This window comes from Callithrix jacchus, chromosome 2 (genome assembly GCF_049354715.1).
Source record: "Callithrix jacchus isolate 240 chromosome 2, calJac240_pri, whole genome shotgun sequence".
Taxonomy (NCBI): domain Eukaryota; kingdom Metazoa; phylum Chordata; class Mammalia; order Primates; family Cebidae; genus Callithrix; species Callithrix jacchus.
In genome coordinates this window covers 153,905,483-153,925,440 of record NC_133503.1, presented here as the reverse complement: position 1 = coordinate 153,925,440, position 19,958 = coordinate 153,905,483, and the positions used below count along the sequence as shown (strand labels likewise).

The following is a 19,958-nucleotide window of genomic DNA, read 5'->3' as shown; positions in this document are numbered from 1 at the left end:
ATTAACTAGGAGAATACCAGGAAATCAACTCATTATAAAACTGATAATTAAGGAAAAATATTAACCCTATCATGTTTCTCTTATCTGAATTGTACTTCAGGGTAACTCACAATTGATAAAGGCAAGATTTTCTCTAAGTATTTCAGCTAAAACAAACAAAACATAGGATACCCGTTTTGTAATTTATATTATGATCATTGATGACTGCTCAAAGCTGTAAGGAAAATACTAGTAGGAAAACAACATGATTAAATTTCCAAAACATTCTGTTGAGTTGAAAAACTTTTCACAAAAGACTATATACTATTCAGGGAGGACCCATACTCAGAACAAAAAAAAAAGACTATCTTTATATAATCTCATTTATATGACCTTCTATAATAGGAAAAATAATCTATGGTGAAGAAAATCAGGTTGTTGCTCATGGTGGGGCAGTAGCCGGGGACTGACTGGGAAGGAGCAGGAGGGAACTTTCTGGTTGTAATGTTCTATGTCTTGATACTGATTTGAGCTACACAGGTGTGTGTACTTGTCAAAACTCAGTGAAATGATACACTAAGATCTGTGTTTTTGCTATATGCAAATTTTACCTAAAAACAAAATACTGAAATCTAGTTCATGTAAAGTGATTAAGGGTGAAGCATATTAATGACTGCAACTCACTATGAAATGCATAAAAAAGAGATGAATAGATAGAAAGAAGGATGCATAAATAGATAATAAAGAAAATATAGTAAAATGTTAATTGTAGAATCTAGGTGATGGATATGTAAGAGTGTTCACTGCAAAATTCTTTCAACTTTTGTGTCTGAAAATAAAATGGGAAACTTAATAAATAAAGGAATAAGGCTGACAACACCTGAAACCACTGCTCAATCTTCATTTCACAAAAAAGAAAAACAGTGAAACATTATCTGGATGTTCCTGATAGAAGTATCCATCACTCCTACGAAATTTTTGGGGGAAAAAGAAATCAAACCCAAATCTGATGAAATCTGTAGGTCTAACAGCAATTTTTTGGAAATAAAAAGAAAAGGGGGCGGGGCATGGTGGTTCACACCTGTATTCCCAGCACTTTGGGAGGCCAAGGCAGGTAGATCACAAGGTCAGTAGTGAGACCAGCCTGATCATCATGGTGAGACCTGCCATCTCTACTATAAAATACCAAAAAAAATTAGCTGAGCATGGTGGTGCGCACCTGTAATCCCAGCTACTCAGGAGGCTGAGACAGAAGAATCGCTTGAACCCAGGAGGTGGAGGTTGCAGTGAGCCGAGATTGCACAACTGCACTCCAGCCTTGGCGACAAAGCAAGACTCTCCAAAAAAAAAGGGAATATGTAAAACAATGAATTGTAAGGAAAAAGTTTTAACAACTGAATTACAAGGAAAAAGAAGAAGCAAAATCTATAGTTTGAGGGACAAGATATAAATTCACGAAGTATGGAGCTTATTCTAATCTTGATTCAAACAAATGTAAAAAAAAAAATTATACATCTACACGTATTTATGAGACAATGGGGGAAACTAACACTAACAGAAAATGATGTATTTTATATCTGAGTGTAATAATGGTATGTTGTTATGCTTTTTTAAAAATGTCCTTATCTTTTAGAGATATGTATTGAAATATTTAGATGAAATGATATGATGTCTGAGATTTTCTCTTCAAGATAATATGGGCAAGAGTATCTTTGAAATAGGACTGGTCACCAGCTGACCAGTGTTGAAGCTAAGTGATGGGTATGTATGGGTATTTATTATATGATTATTTCTACTTTTATATTTAATTTAATTTTTTGAGATGGAGTCTCACTCTATTGCCCAGGTTGGAGCACAGTGGTGCAATCTCGGCTCACTGCAACCTTTGTCTTCTGGATTCGAGCGAGTCTCCTGCCTCAACCTCGGAGTACCTGGGATTACAGGTGCCTGCCATCACGCCCAGCAAATTTTTGTATTTTTGGTAGAGATGGGGCTTCATCCTGTTGGCCAGGCTGGATTCGAACTCCTGGCCTCAAGTGATCCACCTGCCTCAGCCTCCCAAAGTGCTGGGATTACAGGTGTGAACCACACCTGGCCTCTATTTTTACATATATTTGAAATGTTACAAAATAAAAAATTAAATGTTTTAAAATAGCATTTAATATTATTACTTGGAAAATGAGTAACTTAATAAATCTAACACAAAACAAATTTAAAACGACATACCATTCAGATTTTAAAGTGAAGTTTGTCTCCAAGTGTGTTTCCCTTCCAGGATCCCACTGACACATCATTCTCTTTCCCTCGTTAACAATGCAACTCAAATTTTCAGGTTTTTCTGGAGGTACTAAAAGAGATTATTGTTTTTCAAAAAGTGTTAGATCCACAAATAGTATGCAATTTATATACTACCCAAGACATTTACAACCTAAATTAGATGAAAAAAAAAAACAAACCCAAGCAAAAAGTATGGACACTATGAAAGACTGGTAATGTTGTTAACTTCTTTTCTATCTAAACTCTTCTTTCTAGGCAGTAATACATATACATCCATACTAACTGTCATTAACTGGTTTGTTTCATATTAATTTTCTACATAAAATCAACTTTCATTTATAACTGGATAAAAATATCAGCTGACTTCTCCATTAAGTGCATTTTTAAAGGTAATATTTATATACGTTTGTAAGAGGCAATTATATAGAAGCAAAAATGATTCATTTATATTTATCTTCTTATTGCATTCCCAACTCTGCTGGAAGAAAAGCAAATGCCAAAATTGTTAAGTCTGGGTGATCTACAAATTTAATAACCCACCTTTAGATCACAGTAAGTTTATTTCGTTTACTATATTACTTCAAGGCCAGGCGGGGTGGCTCACGCCTGTAATCCTAGCACTTTGGGAGCCTGAGGCAGGTGAATCATCTGAGGCCAGGAGTTTTGAAAACAGTCTGACCAACATGGCAAAACCCCATCTCTACTAAAAGTACAAAAAATTAGCCAGGCATGGTGGTTCATGCCTGTAGTTCCAGCTACTTGGGAGGTTAAGGCAGGAAGATCACTTGAACCTGGGAAGTGGAGATTGCAATGAGTTGAGATCATGTCACTGGACTCCAGAGTGGGTGACAGAGTGAGAGTCTGTTACAAAAAAAAAAAAAAGAAGAAGATTTACTCCAGTATTGATTTGCCTTCTTTTTTTTTTTTTTTGAGACAGGGTTTCACTCTTATTGCCCAGGCTGGAGTACAATGCCACGATCTCAGCTCACCGCAACCTCTGCGAAGTGATTCGCCTGCCTCAACCTCCCAAGTAGCTGGGATTACAGGCATGCACCACCATGCTTGACTATTTTTGTATTTTTAGTAAAGACAGGGTTTCTCCATGTTGGTCAGGCTGGTCTCGAACTGCAGGTGATCCACCCGCCTCTGCCTCCCAAAGTGCTGAGATTATAGACGTGAGCCACTGCACCCAGCTTTATTTGCCTTCTTCAGGTACCTGTTTTACATGTGCATTTTCTCAGCAATTAAGGGATATTGACAGTTACCATGATAGATGTCAATTCAACAATACTTTCTTGTGGTGGGAGGGAGGGTCTCATGTCAAATATTTCTTTAGTAAACTGAAAACTGCTTGACTTTCAGAGAAGACAGGAGACTTGTATCACTCTTTAGGCTTTGGTACATTAATAATGGAAATGTAGTCCCTACTTCTAAGCTTACTTTTTAAAAAACAAACATGTCCAAGTCACTAAGTCTACAAGTGACTACATTTTATGAAGATGAAAGGACACTATTAAAAATGCAGTTCAATAGTTATGACAATGCCTGAAGTAAGACAAAAACAAAACTTACAGCCTGAAATTACTGTGATTCCATAAACATTCTGTTCAATCTGTCCAAATGTCAGAATGTTGCAAGTGAGCTGAATATTTAATGAAGCTATATCTGTAAAGGTGACACTGGATGCTGTTCTGTTTATGATAGTATATTGTTCCTTAGGAATAGTAAAATGGTTTGTTTTCCAGAAAATGTAATTCGCATTTACATGAAAATAATCCATACATTTTTCCTTTAGCACACAAACTGCAGTGAAATTAGAATGAAGTTGTACAACTGGAGATTCAGGACTGATATGACCACATGGATCTAGAAGTTCACCTAAAAAGGAACAACAGAAAATATGTAAATAGACTGAATTTTTCTGGTACAAAATGCTATCTAGCTGGTAGCACTCAATGTAGAATCCCTCAACCTTCACTTAAATATCCCTAAAGACACAGAAAAAGAATACATAACTGAAAATCAATATGGTTAGAATTTAATGCCTGAATTTGTAAATAAATATGCAAATTAGAAGGATAATAGAGCTGAATTAAGAAAAACCCATTCATGCTTTAGCCCAAGGTATAAACTGTTTGTTTAAAGAAAAACAGACTACCTGCAACATGATATATACTTGCCCCATGACCTATTCTGTTGTGGAGTACAGTTGGGGTCACAGACAGACAGTATATATGTCCACACATCGAAACTCAGACATCAAAAGAAACAACAAGGGACCAATACAAAACAGGAAGAATAAAACAAGGTGGCCAAACAGTTTAGTTTTAAGAATAAATGCATGGAGCTGTGTGTGGTGGTTTATGTCTATAATCTCAGCACTTTTGGAAGGCCGAGGCAAGAGGATCGCTTGAGCTCAGGAGTTTGAAACCAGCTCAGGCAACATAGGGAGACGCCATCTGTACTAAAAATAAAAAAAAATTAGCCGAGCATGGTGACGCATGCCTATAGTCCCAACTACTCTGGAGGCTGGAGGCAGATGATCGCTTGACCCCAAGAGGTCAAGGTTGTAGTACACCATTGCACTCCACCCTGGACAATGGATTGAGAATAAATGCATGGGATAAGATCCCCTATTTAGAAACAAAGAATCAGCATGACCAACAGAGTGAAACCCTGTCTCTACAAAAATTAGCCAGGTATCGTGGTGGGTACCTGTAATCTCAGCTACCTGGGAGTTTGAGGCATGAGAATCACCTGTACCTGGGAGGTGGAGGCTGCAGTGAACTGAGGTCAAGCCACTGCACTCCAGCCTGGGTGACATAGCAAGACCCAGTCTCAAAACACAAACAAAACACAAAGAATCAGATCGGGTAAAAAAAAAAAATTAAACTATATGCTTTACCTATCACCTATTCCATGTTGATGGCATCTCAGTTCCCATCTCTAGCACTAACTCCTCCATGATTTCAATAACCCATTAGACATATATCTACCTGAGATTTCCTCGAGCTACGTTTAAATAAGCATGTCCAAAACTATATGTATCGCAATCTTTTCAAACTTATTATTTTTTATTCTTACTTCTTTGCCTCTACTAACAGCACCACTCCCATCCAGACATCTAGGCCAGATACTCTGTAGTCATCTTCTAACCTCTCTCTCTAATTAGCCTCCACTAACCTCCAACTTAACAATATTGCACTTTATTGGTTCTATATTCTTAATGTGCATATCAATCTCTTCTTTCCAATGAAATAAACCTTTTGACTGCTGAAGCACAGAGCACTGTATTATTTATATCAGCCTGACCTCCTTCCAGTTTATCTTACATACTACTGTCACAGATACCGTTCTAAAATAATTAGGACATTTGTCTATATTAAATAATTCGGTGACTACCTATTATCAAGATAAAAGTCCCAACTATTTGACATGATTTTATTCTTTTTCTGTAGCTTCAATGTCCACAATTTTAAGGTGGCTTTCCTCAGTGAATCCTATTTGCTGCGGGGTTCCTGGGTAGTTACCCGTGAAGTCTTTTTGAGATAAAAAATTACTAGCCTGGGCAACATGGCAAAACACCGTCCCTACAAAAAAATACAAAACTTAGCCAGGCATCGTGGCATCTGCCTGTAGTCCCAGACACTTCTACTTGGGGGTGGGGGTAGGGTGCTAAGGCAGGTGCTAGGGTAGGTGCTTGAGCCCAGGAGGTCAAGGCTGTAACGAGCTCAGACTGGTGACTGTCCTCTAGCCTGGGCTATGGAGAGGACAAAAACAAACAAAAAACAAAAAAAATTATTTATGTAAAGCACTTAGTACAATGCCTGGTACTCAACAGACTTCCAATAAACGGCAGTCTATCATTATTACTACTTTCCAGAGACAGGTAATCTAGTCACACTGATAGGGTCTATAAGGGTCCATCAGAGGTGACTGTTTTAGCAGTTAAGGTAAAAGACATAGAATAACAGAACTGATAGCGCAAAGAACCTTAGAGATCATTTACTTCAACCTTTTATAGATAAAGAATGCTGAGATAACTAAAAAGTCAACCTCAGTTAACAGACTCTTCCAATTCCCAACTTGGTCCTCATCTAGGTGGCACAAAGGATAAAGCTATCTTAAAAAATTAGATAATTATTTTCTAATTCCATCTCTCAAAATCAGCAGGAAAAATTAAAAATGGTCTTTGCAGTCAAAATTGTATCCCCCAAATGGAATCCTAGGACCTCTCATAAAGCCTAGAAAACCCAGAGTTGGAATGTGTATTTCTTTGTTTCAAACTTATAATGTGACCTGTTTATATCATCTTGCCATTATTTATACATGTCTACTGTAAATCTAAGTGCATACTCTCAATTTCTAATAGTATGGTCCTTCACCTTTGGAGAATCTCTACTAAGTTATCCTGTGATACTGGGCCTTACAACTCCCTAGACCTCACTTTATTCTTTGGTAAAATCACTATACTTTAGAGATAGTAATTATAGGGACATTAAATATGAAATATTCTCTAAAGTACTAAAAACAAAAGATATAATTAGAGACCTAATATGATTAATTTTTAATCACATAGAATAAAAGAAATATTAAAAAATGGGCAAATGTTCTGTTTTTCAAAGTGAGACACGGCTTCACTAAAACCATCCCATGCCAAATTAACCCCATTTTACAGGGCTACCAGGTGGAGATTAAATTGTAAAAAGAAAGTATTTTAATTAAGAAAGGTATCTGATAAAGTTATTTTTTAATGTTTATAGGGTAAAATGAAGACATGTGAATTAGCACATATTATAACCAGGAGGATGTGATAGCTCACGTCTGTAATTCCAGCACTTTGGGAGGCTGAGATGGGCTGATCACCTGAGATCAGGAGTTCCAGACCAGCCTGACCAATATGGCGAAACCCCATCTATACTAAAAATACAAAAATTAGCTGGGTGTGGTGGCCCACACCTGTAATCCCAGCTATTCAGGAAGCTGAGGCAGAAGAATTGCTTCAACTCGGGGGCAGAGGTTGCAGTTAGCTGAGATCCCACTGCACTCCAGCCTGGGTGACAGAACAAGACTCTGTCTCAAAAAAAGTCTCAGCTACTTGGGAGGCTGAGGTGGGAGAATCACTTGAACCCAGGAGGCAGAGGTTGCAGTGCGTGGAGACTGTGCCACTGCACTCCAGTCTGGGTGGCAGACTGAGACTCTGTCTCAGAAAAAAAAAAAAAAAAAAACATAACACACAGCCAAAAATAAGTTAATATAGAGAAAACATTTGGACAGTGCCTGGGCTACAATAAGCATTATAAAAGAGACAGTTATTGGATATTTATTATAAATGTTGTTGTCTTTGAATAAAAGGCTCTTTATGACCAGTGATGATTAGCATTTGTTCATATGTTTCTTGGCCTCTTAATGCTCATCATCACTGGTCATTAGAGAAATGTAAATCAAAACCACATTGAGATATCATCTCATGCCAATTAGAATGGCGATCGTTAAAAAATCTGGAGACAAATAGATGCTGGAGAGGACGTGGAGAAATAGGAACACTCTTACACAGTTGGTGGGAGTGTAAATAGTTCAACCATTGTGGAAGACAGTGTGGCGATTTCTCAAGGATCTAGAAATAGAAATTCCATTTGACCCAGCAATCCCATTACTGGGCATATACCCAAAGAACTATAAATCGTTCTACTACAAAGACACATGCGTATGTATGTTCACTGTAGCCCTGTGTACAATAGCAAAGACCTGGAACCAACCCAAATGCCCATCAGTGATAGACTGGACAAAGAAAATGCGGTACATATACACCATGGAATACTATGCAGCCATAAAAAACGATGAGTTCGTGTTCTTTGTAGGGACTTGGATGAATACGAAAACCATCATTCTCAGCAAACTGACACAAGAACAGAAAGCCAAACACCACATGTTCTCACTCAATAGGTGGGTGTTGAACAATGAGAACACGTGGACTCAGGGAGAGGAGCATCACACACTGGTAGCAGTTGGGGGGGGTAGGGGAGAGACAGCAGGGGTGGGGAGGAATAACACAGGGAGAAATGCCAGATACAGTATGCACCTAAAGTTAAAAAAATAATTTTTTTTAAAAAAGGCTCTTCATGGAAAAAAATAAATGTAATACCAAAACCAGTCTGACCACAGTGGCTCTGATACACACACACGTACAGATAAATATTTTTTGTGATACAGGGTCTTGCTCTTTAGTCCAGCATAGAATACAATGGCATGACTATGGCTCACTGTGACCTTGAGCTCTAGAGTTCGAGTAATTCTCCTGCCTCAGCCTCCTGAATAGAGACTCAGAGGGCCTAGAGGCGTGATATGCTTTGAATCTGTTCCCATCCAAATCTTATGTCATATTGTAATCCCCAGTGTTGAAAGTGGGGACTGGTAGTGAGGAGACTGGATAACTGGGTAACTGTAGTTTGGGGAGTTACCGAACAGGAAACAGACACAGGAAAGCAGCCCTTTAATACTTGAAGAACACGCAGTATGAATGACTTAAAATTTAACAAGATTTAACAGATTTTCTCCTATCCATTTACCGGAAAAAAAAAAAGCCACACATATTTTTCCTTCCCCATTTTAAAGTTATTGTTAGTATCAATACACAGCATTTGATTACTGAATGACTGTTACAACTCAAATTATATTTAAAAAGATTATCAAGCATATTTTTACTTATTAAAATCATTTTAAGATATCATTCCCTCGATTATCCTAGAAAGAATATATGAATTAAAGAATAATTAAACATAAGCTTCATTATATAATGATATAAAAATATACAAACCTAATTTGTGAAGTTAGAAGGTAAGAGTATTTCATGAACCTTACCTATAGATTCAGTGGTGAGGAAAATAAACAAGGCTTGCACTAGCCAAGTCCGCAACATCAACATCTTGAGTAGCTATTTCTGCAACAGACAAATGTAGTATTACTTTTAATATTTTTGTCTCTTATATACACATAATTTAAGATACAATCTTGTTTCCATTCTGTAGCTGTGTTTCTAAAAGGTGGTAAAATTCTAATGAGAACATAGAAAACAAACTTAAGTCTTCGCATTATTTTTCTTTATTCCCAATGAAGTTATGTCTATGGAAAACACTGCTAGAAAACATAACTTATACTTTAAGATTAAAAGAGATAAAACTTGTTTTCTTCCTTATGTGAAGTCCTGTATTAGTAGATAACTGTGAGATTAAGAACTTCAGAGACAAACGTCTACATGGCAAAACTCACTGTATATGTATCCTTCAAAGATACCTGACTAATGGGAAAAAAATGTAATTCATAGCATGGCCAAAAACTTTCCCTAATATATAAAGAACGCCTAGAAATCATTAAAAAATTTCTAACACCTAATAGAACAAAAGGCAAAAAGATTTGAATAGTTTATAGAAAAGGAAATACAAGTAAATCAAGCATATAAAAAAGATGCTTTCAATTTCACTCAAAATGAGAGATATAAATTAAAACTATTCAGATAGAAATGCAAAAGGATATTAAAGACTCTGATAAACAATTTGGTAGTTCATTACCAAGTTAAAAGCACACCATAAGACTTGGTACTTCCACTCCCTAAGAGCGTATTCCCCAAAATAAAAACACAGGCCCGCACCAAGACTCATACTTAAATGTTCACAGCAGCTTTATTCATAAGTCCCAAACTGGAAACAATCCAAATGTCCCCCAACTGGTGAATGTATAAACATATATCCAAACAACGGTACAGACATACAATAGAATACTGCTCAGCAAAAAAAAAAAAAAAAAAAAGGTATGAACTAGTGATACATGCAATAGTATGAATGAATCTCAAAAGCATTACACTGAATAAATGAAGCCAGACACAACAGGCTATATACTGTATAACTATTTACAGGAAACTTTTTGTTTGCTTGTTTGTTTTCGGGACTGGGGATTACAATATGACATGAGATTTGGTTGGCTAGGGACAAAGATTTAAACCATATCATACCTCTGGTCCCAGCTGCTAAGGAGGCTGAAGCAGGAGAATCACTGGCCCTGGAGCTCGAGGTCACAGTGAGCCATGGTCACACCACTGCACTCAATCAAATATCCATTAACACTAGGATAAATTATGGTATATTCCTTTTAGAGATGGTAAACTCCTAGGCTCAAGTGATCCTCCTGCCTTGGCTTCCCAAAGTGCTGGGATTATAGGCATGAGCCACTGTGCCTCTGAAATTCTTGATATGGCAAAACTAGGGTGACAAAATGCAGATCCAGGGTTGCCTAGGGCTGAGGTAGATGAGGCACATGTAAAGGAAATCTGGGGTGACAAAAATATTCTATGACTTGATTGTGGTGGTGATTTTAAGACTCTACACATTTGGCAGGGTGCGGTGGCACAGCACTTTTAAGAGGCTGAGGTGGATGGATCACTTGAGGTCAGGAGTTCGAGACCAGCCTGGCCAACATGTGAAACCCTGTCACTACTAAAAATACAAATATAAGCCAGATGTGGTGGCTGATGCCTATAGTCCCAGCTACTCAGGAGGCCGAGGCAGGATAATTGCTTGAACCCAGAGGCGGAGGATGCAGTTAGCCAAGATTATGCCACTGCCCTCCAGCCTGGCGACAGATGAGAGTGAGACTCCATCTCAAAAAAAAAAAAAAAACCCCACAAAAATTATCTGGGTGTGATAGCGTGTACCTGTAGTCCTAGCTACTTGGGAGGGTGAGGCAGGAGAATCACTTAAACCTGTGAAGTGGAGGTTGTAGTAAGCCCAGATCATGCCACTACACTCCAGCTTGGGCAACAAAGCAAGATCCTGTCACCCAAAAAAAAAAAAAATTAGCTGGCTGTGGAGGTATGTGCTTGCAGTCCCAGCTACACATGAGCATTGAGGCAGAACTGCTGGAACCTGGGAGGCAAAGGCTGCAGTGAGCTGAGATCGCACCACGTCACTCCAGCCTGGGTGACAAAGCCAGACTCTAGACTCTATTAAAAAAAAAAAAAAGACAAGACTATACATTTGTCAAAATTCACTGAATTCTGTACCTATATTTCAAAGTGAGATTTTACCTCACTTTCAAACTAACAATTCAGCCTACTACAGTGTCATGGATACTGACAAAAGACATGACATTCTTGAGTCAGAGACAAAAAGGACCTTATTACTCATAACAGTAGTCAGAGTATCAGCATTTTCTTGTACCAGCTGCTTGAGTCCCAGTTGCCACAGGGCACTGTGAAGTCAGATGACACCTGCACAGGCTGCTTCACAGGAAAGAAAAGATAGAGCTTAAGAAACCCCAAACTTGAAAAATGTGCAGGAAGTGTGTCTGCCATTTACTCTAGAGGGGGACATTATCTCTATCTTTGAAGACTATAAGCAAACCTGCCCTTTGCTCCATGGCTCTGAGAGCCTACTTTCCAACATTCTTTAAAAGCTAAGGCCATGTGCGGTGGCTCACACCTGAAACTCCAGCATTTTGGAAGGTGGAGGCAGGTGGATCACGAGGTCAGGAGTTCAAGACCAGCGTGGCCAAAATGGTGAAACCCCATCTCTACTAAAAATACAAAAATTAGCCAGGCATAGTGGTGGCTGCCTGTAATTCCAGCTACTCGGAAGGCTGAGGCAGAGAATTGCTTGCACCCAGAAGGCAGAGGTTGCAGTGAGCCAAGATCGCACCACTGCACTCCAGCCTGGGCATAAGAGTGAGATCCGATCTCAATTAAAAAAAAAAAGAAAGCTAAGTTCAGAAAAAAAGGCAGCCATCAGGATTCTGCTCATAAGAAATGCAGAAATCTAAGATCCATGGGTTTCCTATCAAGTTGTCTAACTAAAAACTGATGAATTTTATTGTTTATAAATTAGACCTTAAAAACAAAATCTGCCCAGTACGGTACAGCCAAAAGAAATGAGTGCTTAATACCTCCAAAGACATGTACAAGAATTTTACAGAAGTTTTATCCAAAAAAGATGAAAAATAAAATCAACCAAATATCCATTAACATCAGGATAAATTATGGTATATTAAAGTAACTGAATCACAGCAATGAAAAAGAATAACAGATGCATGCAACATGGATGAATCTCACATATACTACAGAATGAAAGAAATCAGACAGGCTGGGTGCAGTGGTTCACACCTGTAATGTCAGCACTTTGGGAAGTTGGGGGAAGGATTGCTTGAGGCCAGGAGTTTGAGGCCAGTCTGAACAAAATAGACCCTGACTCTACAAAAAATTTTTTTTTGACTCTACAAAAATTTAAAAAAGTAAAGAAGGCAAGAAAGTACACTCTGCATGATTTCTTTTATAGAAAGTTCAAAAAGAAGCAAAAGTCTACCATGTTTGGTGACAGAGGTCAGGGCAGTTTTTTGTATGTTGCGGGGAAGAGTACAAAAGGGGACATTCTGGGGTGCTGACCATGTTCTGTATCTTGACCTGAACAGTGATAAACTCACTGAGCTGTACACTTATGAGTTCTGTTTTACAGTATGTAAGCTGTACTTAGGAAAAAAAGGTAAATAAACCAAAAATTATCCCAATACCATTCTTACATATTAGTGTTGGTAAAAATATAAAAACCAAAAAGGTATCAACATGGTGTTATGAGACTAAGCAATGAAGGTATTGTTACACACTACAGGTTATATTGTAAATTGGCATAAACTTCCCAAGACATTGTATACTTTAAAAACTGTCAGTTTCGTTGTTTGTAAATTAGACCTCAATTAAAAACAAAGAAAAAAGCCCTACCCAAACAAGGCAGAGAGCCAGTTTGGCAATATCAATCAAAATTACAACATATATATTTGAATCTAATGATTCTGTTTTATTTTATCCTATAGATATAAATAAAACAACACCATGTACAAAGTTATTCACTGCATTGCTTTTAGTCGTAAAAGGTTCAAATGACCTAATTATGATAGGACACTAGTTAAATTATGGTATACCAAAACCATGTAAAAAAAAAAAAATGAGGAAGCTCTATATGTACTGAAACATAAAGTTATCTAAAATACATTGTTGAAGTACAGAACAATGCATTGCTATTATTTGTGGGCAAAACAATATACAAGAAAGCAAAACACACATTCGTTTCTTTATATATGCATACAGTATCTCCAGGAGGATAAAAGTTCAAATACTGGCTATGAATGGGTATTTGAGAGATCAAGATGGAAGGGAGACTCTCCACCATATAGTTTGTAGCCTTCCAATGTTGACCATGTGAATCTTTAGTACTTTTGCAAAAAATAAATATAAATTAAAAAATACTTAACGTTGGCTAGATGCAGTGGCTCATACCTGTAACCCCAGGACTTTGGGAGGCCAAGATGGGTGGATAACCTGAGGTCAGCAGTTCGAGACCTGTCTGGCCAACATGGTGAAATCCTGTCTCTACTCAAAATACAAAAATTAGCAAGATGTGGTAGCGCACACCTGTGATCCCAGCTACTTATGAGGCTAAGGCAGGAGAATCGCTTGAACCTGGGAGGCAGAGGTTGCAGTTAGCTAAGACTGCACCACTGCACTCCAGCCTGGGCAACAGAGTCTTTGAAACAAGACTCTTGTTTCAAAAACAATAATAATAAATACTTACGCTGGGCAGGTGGCTGACGCCTGTAATCCAGGCAGTTTGAAAAGCCGAGGCAGGCGGATCATCTGAGGTCAGGAGTTCCAGATCATCCCGGCCTATATAATGAACCCCATCTCTACTAAAAATACAAAAATTAGCTAGGCATGGTGTTGGGCACCTGTAATCCCAGCTACTCAGGAGGCTGAAGTAGGAGAATTGCCTGAACCCAGGAGGCAGAGGTTGCAATGAGCAGAGATGGCCCCACTTCACTCCAGCCTGGGTGACACAGCAAAACTCCATCTCAAAAAATAAAAATAAATAAATACTTAATGTTGAAAAACTAACTATTGGGTACTATGCTCACTAACTGGGTGACAGTTCAATCATACTCCAAATCTCAGCATCACACAATATACCCATGTAACCTGCACATGTACTCTCTGAATCTAAAATAAAAGCTAAAATTATTAAAGACAAAATACTAAATATGTCGTTTTTTTCTCCTGAATAAAACTATTAACTCTTCTTGATGAGAAATGATTCTATACTTGGAACACAATATTATTTTATTAAATATACCTACTAACTTGACTTTATGCACTCCCTAACACGGTTTTGTTAAAACAAAATTTTAAAAAATTTTTATACGTAACAGGTTTCCAGCACACCCAGCTAATTTAAAAAAAAAAATTCTGTAAAGACAGGAGTCTCACTCTGCTGCCCAGGCAGGTCTCAAACTCCTGGCCTGAAACAATCTCCTTGGCCTCCTAAAGTGCTGGGATTGTAGGTTTAAGCCACTATGCCAAGCCAAATGTACTATATTCTTGCAACAAAGCTGCTCTAAAACAAGAGGTCCATGAAAGAATTTACAATTACTTCAAAGCAATTAGATTTGTTTCAGTAGTATCACAGAATACAAATAAAGGCAACCAGACAAAGTAAACTTTCCTAACTTTTAAAGATTGTCATGGAGAGGTGATGAAGAAACATCTATTACAGCACTTGATTTCATAGTCCAAACTTAAGAGATGAAGACACAATAACATTATATAAAATATTATATGCAATACAGTTAACTTCATTTGGGGCTTGTTTAAAAAACTGACAGAATTGACAGCCTTTTGCTTATTTTTTCCCTCTTTTCCTTCTGTTGATCTAATATTTAATTTAAAATTCTATTAATAGCACTATCGCCTTACCTCTTGCAGAATTTTCTATGCATATATTATAACCATACATTGCATACACTAACTTTCCTTGATATCTGCAGGTTACTTGAAAAGCTTCTATGAAGCCAAAACCTAACTAGTAACCATAAAAACAGGAAAGATTAGCTCTGAGAATCAAATGCTGTAATCATTCCTCAACTATGGTGACTTAACATGGTAGTATGCTGAAAGGAGCTAGACGATATATAACAGGTATTGCTACTTTTAATGTTACTGAAACAAAGTTTATAAATGATTTACTCAAAATAGAAAAAATTCAAGATTATCCCTATAGTTTTTCATTTTCATTTACTTTCATTTCCATAATTGTCTCAAGTGGGAGAAAAAGCAGTAGAGTTACAATTGATAAATATTTAATGGTTGTGCTCTTCATAAATTATTTTTGTCACCTATGGATTGTGATTTTTTTTCGTTTTCTAACTTAACCTAAGGATGGAATAAAAAGCATGACTATTTGGATTTACAATGCATGTGAAGAAGAATGTCAATATAAACTGTATTACAATTGTAGAACAGTACATGAACTAAAATTGCCAAACAGAAGGCAAAATAATGATTGCTGAATGAATAAGTTGAGTGGGGATCAGGATGAGGAAAATTTCTATATATCTGTCACAGTACAACGTTACTGTGACTAAATCTACCAGAAGATGGTTAATACCTATGCTAAATTAACTAATTATTAAATTAGTTTTTAAATTATCCACACACTGTTCTCTTCCATCAGTACCAATTATGAGTTCATAGGATACTATTTTATGTTACACAAAATGTTTTCACATAAATTATTTCACTGTAGTCACCTAATATCCTAAAGAATTAGGTGAGTGGGGCAGGGATTATTTACTGGAACTTTATTTAAAAAAAAAAAAAATTCAGATGAGACCAATTACTTACCCAAATCACAAAATTAGTAAGTGAAGGAGCAGGGATTTGAAGCTAAGTCCTCTGCTTCTAAATGTCATGCTTTTTCCATTGAGTTTCACTATAAAGAGAGGACAGTCTTTTTCAGAAGGCTGGCTTTGATAATTTTATATGTGTATTTTAAAACTCCTGTCTACTCTTAGGCTTTTGGTTTTGCAGATATCCCACTTCAGGTATCTTCAGACCTTCAGAATAAAATAAACCCGTAAATACTTGTATAAGAGTATTCAAATATCCTAGTGCTTTTTTTTTTTTTTTTTTTTGGTGACACAGTCTCACTCCCATCACCCAGGCTGGAGTGCAGTAGCACAATCACAGCTCATGGAGCCTAAACTTCCTGGGTTCAGGTAATTCTCCCACCTCAGCCTCCTAAGTAGCTGGGATGACAGGTGGCACCAGCAAGCTTACCTATTTTTTTTTTTTTTTTCACTTTTAGTAGAGATGGGGTTTCACCATGTTGCCCAGGCTGAGCTCAAGTGGATCTGCCCACCTCAGCCTCCCAAAGTGTTGGGATTACAGGCATGAGCCATAGTGCCCAGCCCTAGTGCTATGATTTGATATACACTTGCAAATATTATTGGCTCACCCACACCTAATGCAAACTTCCCTGATGTGTATATAATGTCATAGAAACATGAAATGAACATTTATGACAGAAGTTCTTACAATCACATCTTTTTTCTTCTACTAGCACTAAATTAAGCCTGCTAAATGTACCCAGAGATAAAAATCCATTTTAAGATTTGCTCACTTAAATTCTAGCTTAAGTACTAGTGGCTCCTCTTTGAAATACAAGTAAACTTCAAACTTAGGCAAGGTGCTGAATCTTCCATTATTGTTTCATACACATTAAGCCTTTGATATAATTTAATAACACATAAGAATTTATTAAAATATTTTTTAAATACCTAATGAAAACAAATGCAAAAAATGCCACGTGAAAGTGCACTATAATCTCACCAAGAGATAACTACTATGAACATTTTGGTAGATATTCTTGCAAAATTTCCTGGACATGTATTATATAACTTTATATTGTATAAATATACACTTTCCTATTTTACAAAGATGGAATCATGTAAGTGAGAAATGTTTTATAACTTTTTTCAGTTAACACTACATAGTGGACATCGTCCTAATACATAAAGAATAATTCCTTGTAGCCTTTGCTCAAATTCACCTCTTCATAGAGATCTTCCCTAACCACCCTGTGTTGCTTATGCTCCTTTCCTGTTTGTTTGGTTTTTTTTCTACAGTGCTTAACACCGTCTAAAATAGGCTGGCAAACATTTTCTGTAAAGGGCCAGATAATAAATATTTTAGGCTTTGCAGGCTTTAAGTTCTCTCTTACAATTAGTTAACTCCAGTATTAAAGTGCAAAAGTGACGGGCACGCTGGCTTATGCCTGTAATCCCAGCACTTTGGGAGGCTGAGATGGGTGGATCACAAGGTCAGGAGTTCAAGACCAGTCTGGTCAATATGGTGAAACCCTGTCTCTACAGAAATACAAAAAAATTAACTGGGCATGGTGGTGCATGCCTGTAATCCCAGCTACTTGGGAGGCTGAGGCAGGAGAATTGCTTGAACCTGGAAGGCAGAGGTTGCAGCAAGCCAAGATAGCACCATTGCACTCCAGCCTGGGCAACAGAGTGAGACTCAGTCCCTCACACACACAAACACAAAGGTGCAAAAGCAGCCATATACAATATGTAAATAAGTGGGCATAAGTACATTCCCATAAAACTTTATCTAAAAAATGGCTGCAAGCTGGATTTGGTTTATGGGTTATAGTCTGCTAACCCCTGTTCTAAATACAACATAATTAACTTAATTTTCTTGCTGTTTGTTATGGGCAGAATTGCTCCCCTAATATGTTGAAGTCCTAACCTCAGTACCACAAAATGTTGCCCTATGTGGAAATATGGCCCTTACAGATTTAATTAGATGTTACAGTAGGCCTTTAGTACAATATGACTGGTGTATTTAAAGAGACAGTGCCAGGAAGAATGCCATGTGACAACAGAGGCAGAAGCTGGAGTTATGCAGCTGTAAACGAAGGAATGTCAAAGACTGATAGCTACCACCAAAAGCTAAGAGAGGCAAAGGAAGATTCTATCCAGTCTCAAAAGGACTTCTAGCCTCCAAGACCTTGAGAATAGATTTATTTTGAGCCACCCAGTTTGTGGTACGGGTTGAACATCCCAAATCTGAAAACAGAAATGCTCTAATTCCAAAACTTCTTGAGCTCTTGCATTTTGGATTTCAGATTTTAGGATTTGGGATGCTCAACTATAAATATATAATACAATTTAAAAGAAATCCAAAATCCAATATACTTCTGTCACTAAGCATTTCAGATAAAGGATACTGTAACAAAGGGATGCTCTATTATAGTAGCCCTAGGAAGCTAACACATAGTTTGTGCCCCAAAATAGAAGGCAAGTGAAGAGTGGCATGGCTAGACCCCATGGCAGGTGTGTGCTTGGCTATATCTTCTTTGGTGATGTGTCTGTTCAAACATATTGATCAACTGGATTTCCTGTTTTCTCATTAAATTTTGAAAGTTCTAAGAAGATACTCTGGGTTTTATTAGAAAATAGATTTATGCATTATTTTCTTGTATGCTTGTCTTTTCATTCTTTTAACAGTGTCTTTTGAAGAACAGGAGATTTAATTTTAATAAAGTTCAGTTCATCAATTTGTGTTTTTGATGTACCTAAGAAGTCTTTGCCTAATCTAACATCACAAAGGGCCCAGCGTGGTAGCTCACACTTGTAAATCCCAGCACTTTGGGAGGCCGAAGTGGGCAGACTGCCTGAGCTCAGGAGTTTGAGACCAGCCTGGGCGATATGGTGAAACTCTGCCTCTGCTAAAATAGAAAAAAAAAAAAAATTAGCCAGGCATGGTGGTCCATGTCTGTAATCCCAGCTACACAGGAGGCTAAAGCAAAAGAATCACTTTAACCCAGGTGGCGGGAGTTGCAGCGCCAAGATAGTGCCACTGCACTCCAGCCTGGATGACAGAACAAGACTCCACCGCCCCCCCCAAAAAAAAGATAAAAAATAAAAATAAAGTCACAAAGGTTTTTTTTTCCTACAATTTTTACAGTTTCAGGATCATTTAGGTCTCAATTATTTCAAGTTAATATTTATGTACGGTGTCAAGCTGGAATTAGAGTTCATTTTGTACATACGGAAAATTGTTTCAAAACTATTTTTTGAAAAAACTATCCTTTATCAAGTGAATTACCTTTGTGCCTTTGTTAAAAATCAGTTGTTCACATAGGTGTGGGTCTATTTGGGTACTCTTAATTCCAGGGTGGGCAAGCTTTTCATGTAACAGCTAGGGGGTAAATATTTTAGGCCCTGAGGTCTCTATTGGAGCTACCAATCTACTGTTGTGACATAAAAGCAACCAAAAAAAATACATAAACAAACAGAAGTGGCTGTGTTCTAACAGTACTTTATGAAAACAAAAGGTAGGTTGACTCCTAGTCTATTTGTTCCACTAAACAGTTTGCTTATTTATATGCTACCACCACACTGTCTTGATGACTGCAGCCTTATAAACCTTGAAATCAAGGTTCTGTGTACACTTAAAAAGCACTGCTGTTGCTGATAGAGTGTTACATAAATGGCCATTACATGAATTTGGTTGACAGTGCTGTTCAAGTCTTCCATATCCTTACTGATTTTCTGTCTACTTCTTTTATCATTGTTCAAAAAGGGATACTGAAATCCCTGAATATTACTGTGGATTTATTTCTCCTTGTAGTTCTGTCAGTTTTTGCCCTGTGTATTTTGAAACTATGTTATTTGGTAGATCTTTGATAAATTGACCCTTTTATCATTAGGAAATGCCCTTATTTACCCCTGATAATATTCTCTTCTCCGACATCTACTTTGATATTACTATCTGTCTTCTTTTGATTAGTGTTATCATGGTATATCCTCTTCCAACC

At 37.4% G+C, this 19,958-nt stretch overlaps 1 protein-coding gene across 19 annotated transcripts in view; it reads right to left on the bottom strand.

Annotated features, from left to right (window-relative positions):
• The window catches only part of IL6ST (interleukin 6 cytokine family signal transducer), a 61,801-nt gene that overhangs the window by 32,265 nt on the left and 9,578 nt on the right, over positions 1 to 19,958 (bottom strand). For 6 of the 19 annotated variants that reach the window (XM_078352814.1, XM_035277263.3, XM_035277264.3 and 3 more), the window contains 4 exons: positions 15,971 to 16,058; positions 9,118 to 9,196; positions 3,829 to 4,134; positions 2,206 to 2,326 (listed from right to left, as the gene is read on the bottom strand). In XM_078352814.1, the coding sequence (XP_078208940.1) occupies positions 2,206 to 2,326; positions 3,829 to 4,134; positions 9,118 to 9,181 (491 nt within the window). In that variant the 5' untranslated portion in view covers positions 9,182 to 9,196; positions 15,971 to 16,058. 19 annotated transcript variants of the gene reach the window in all.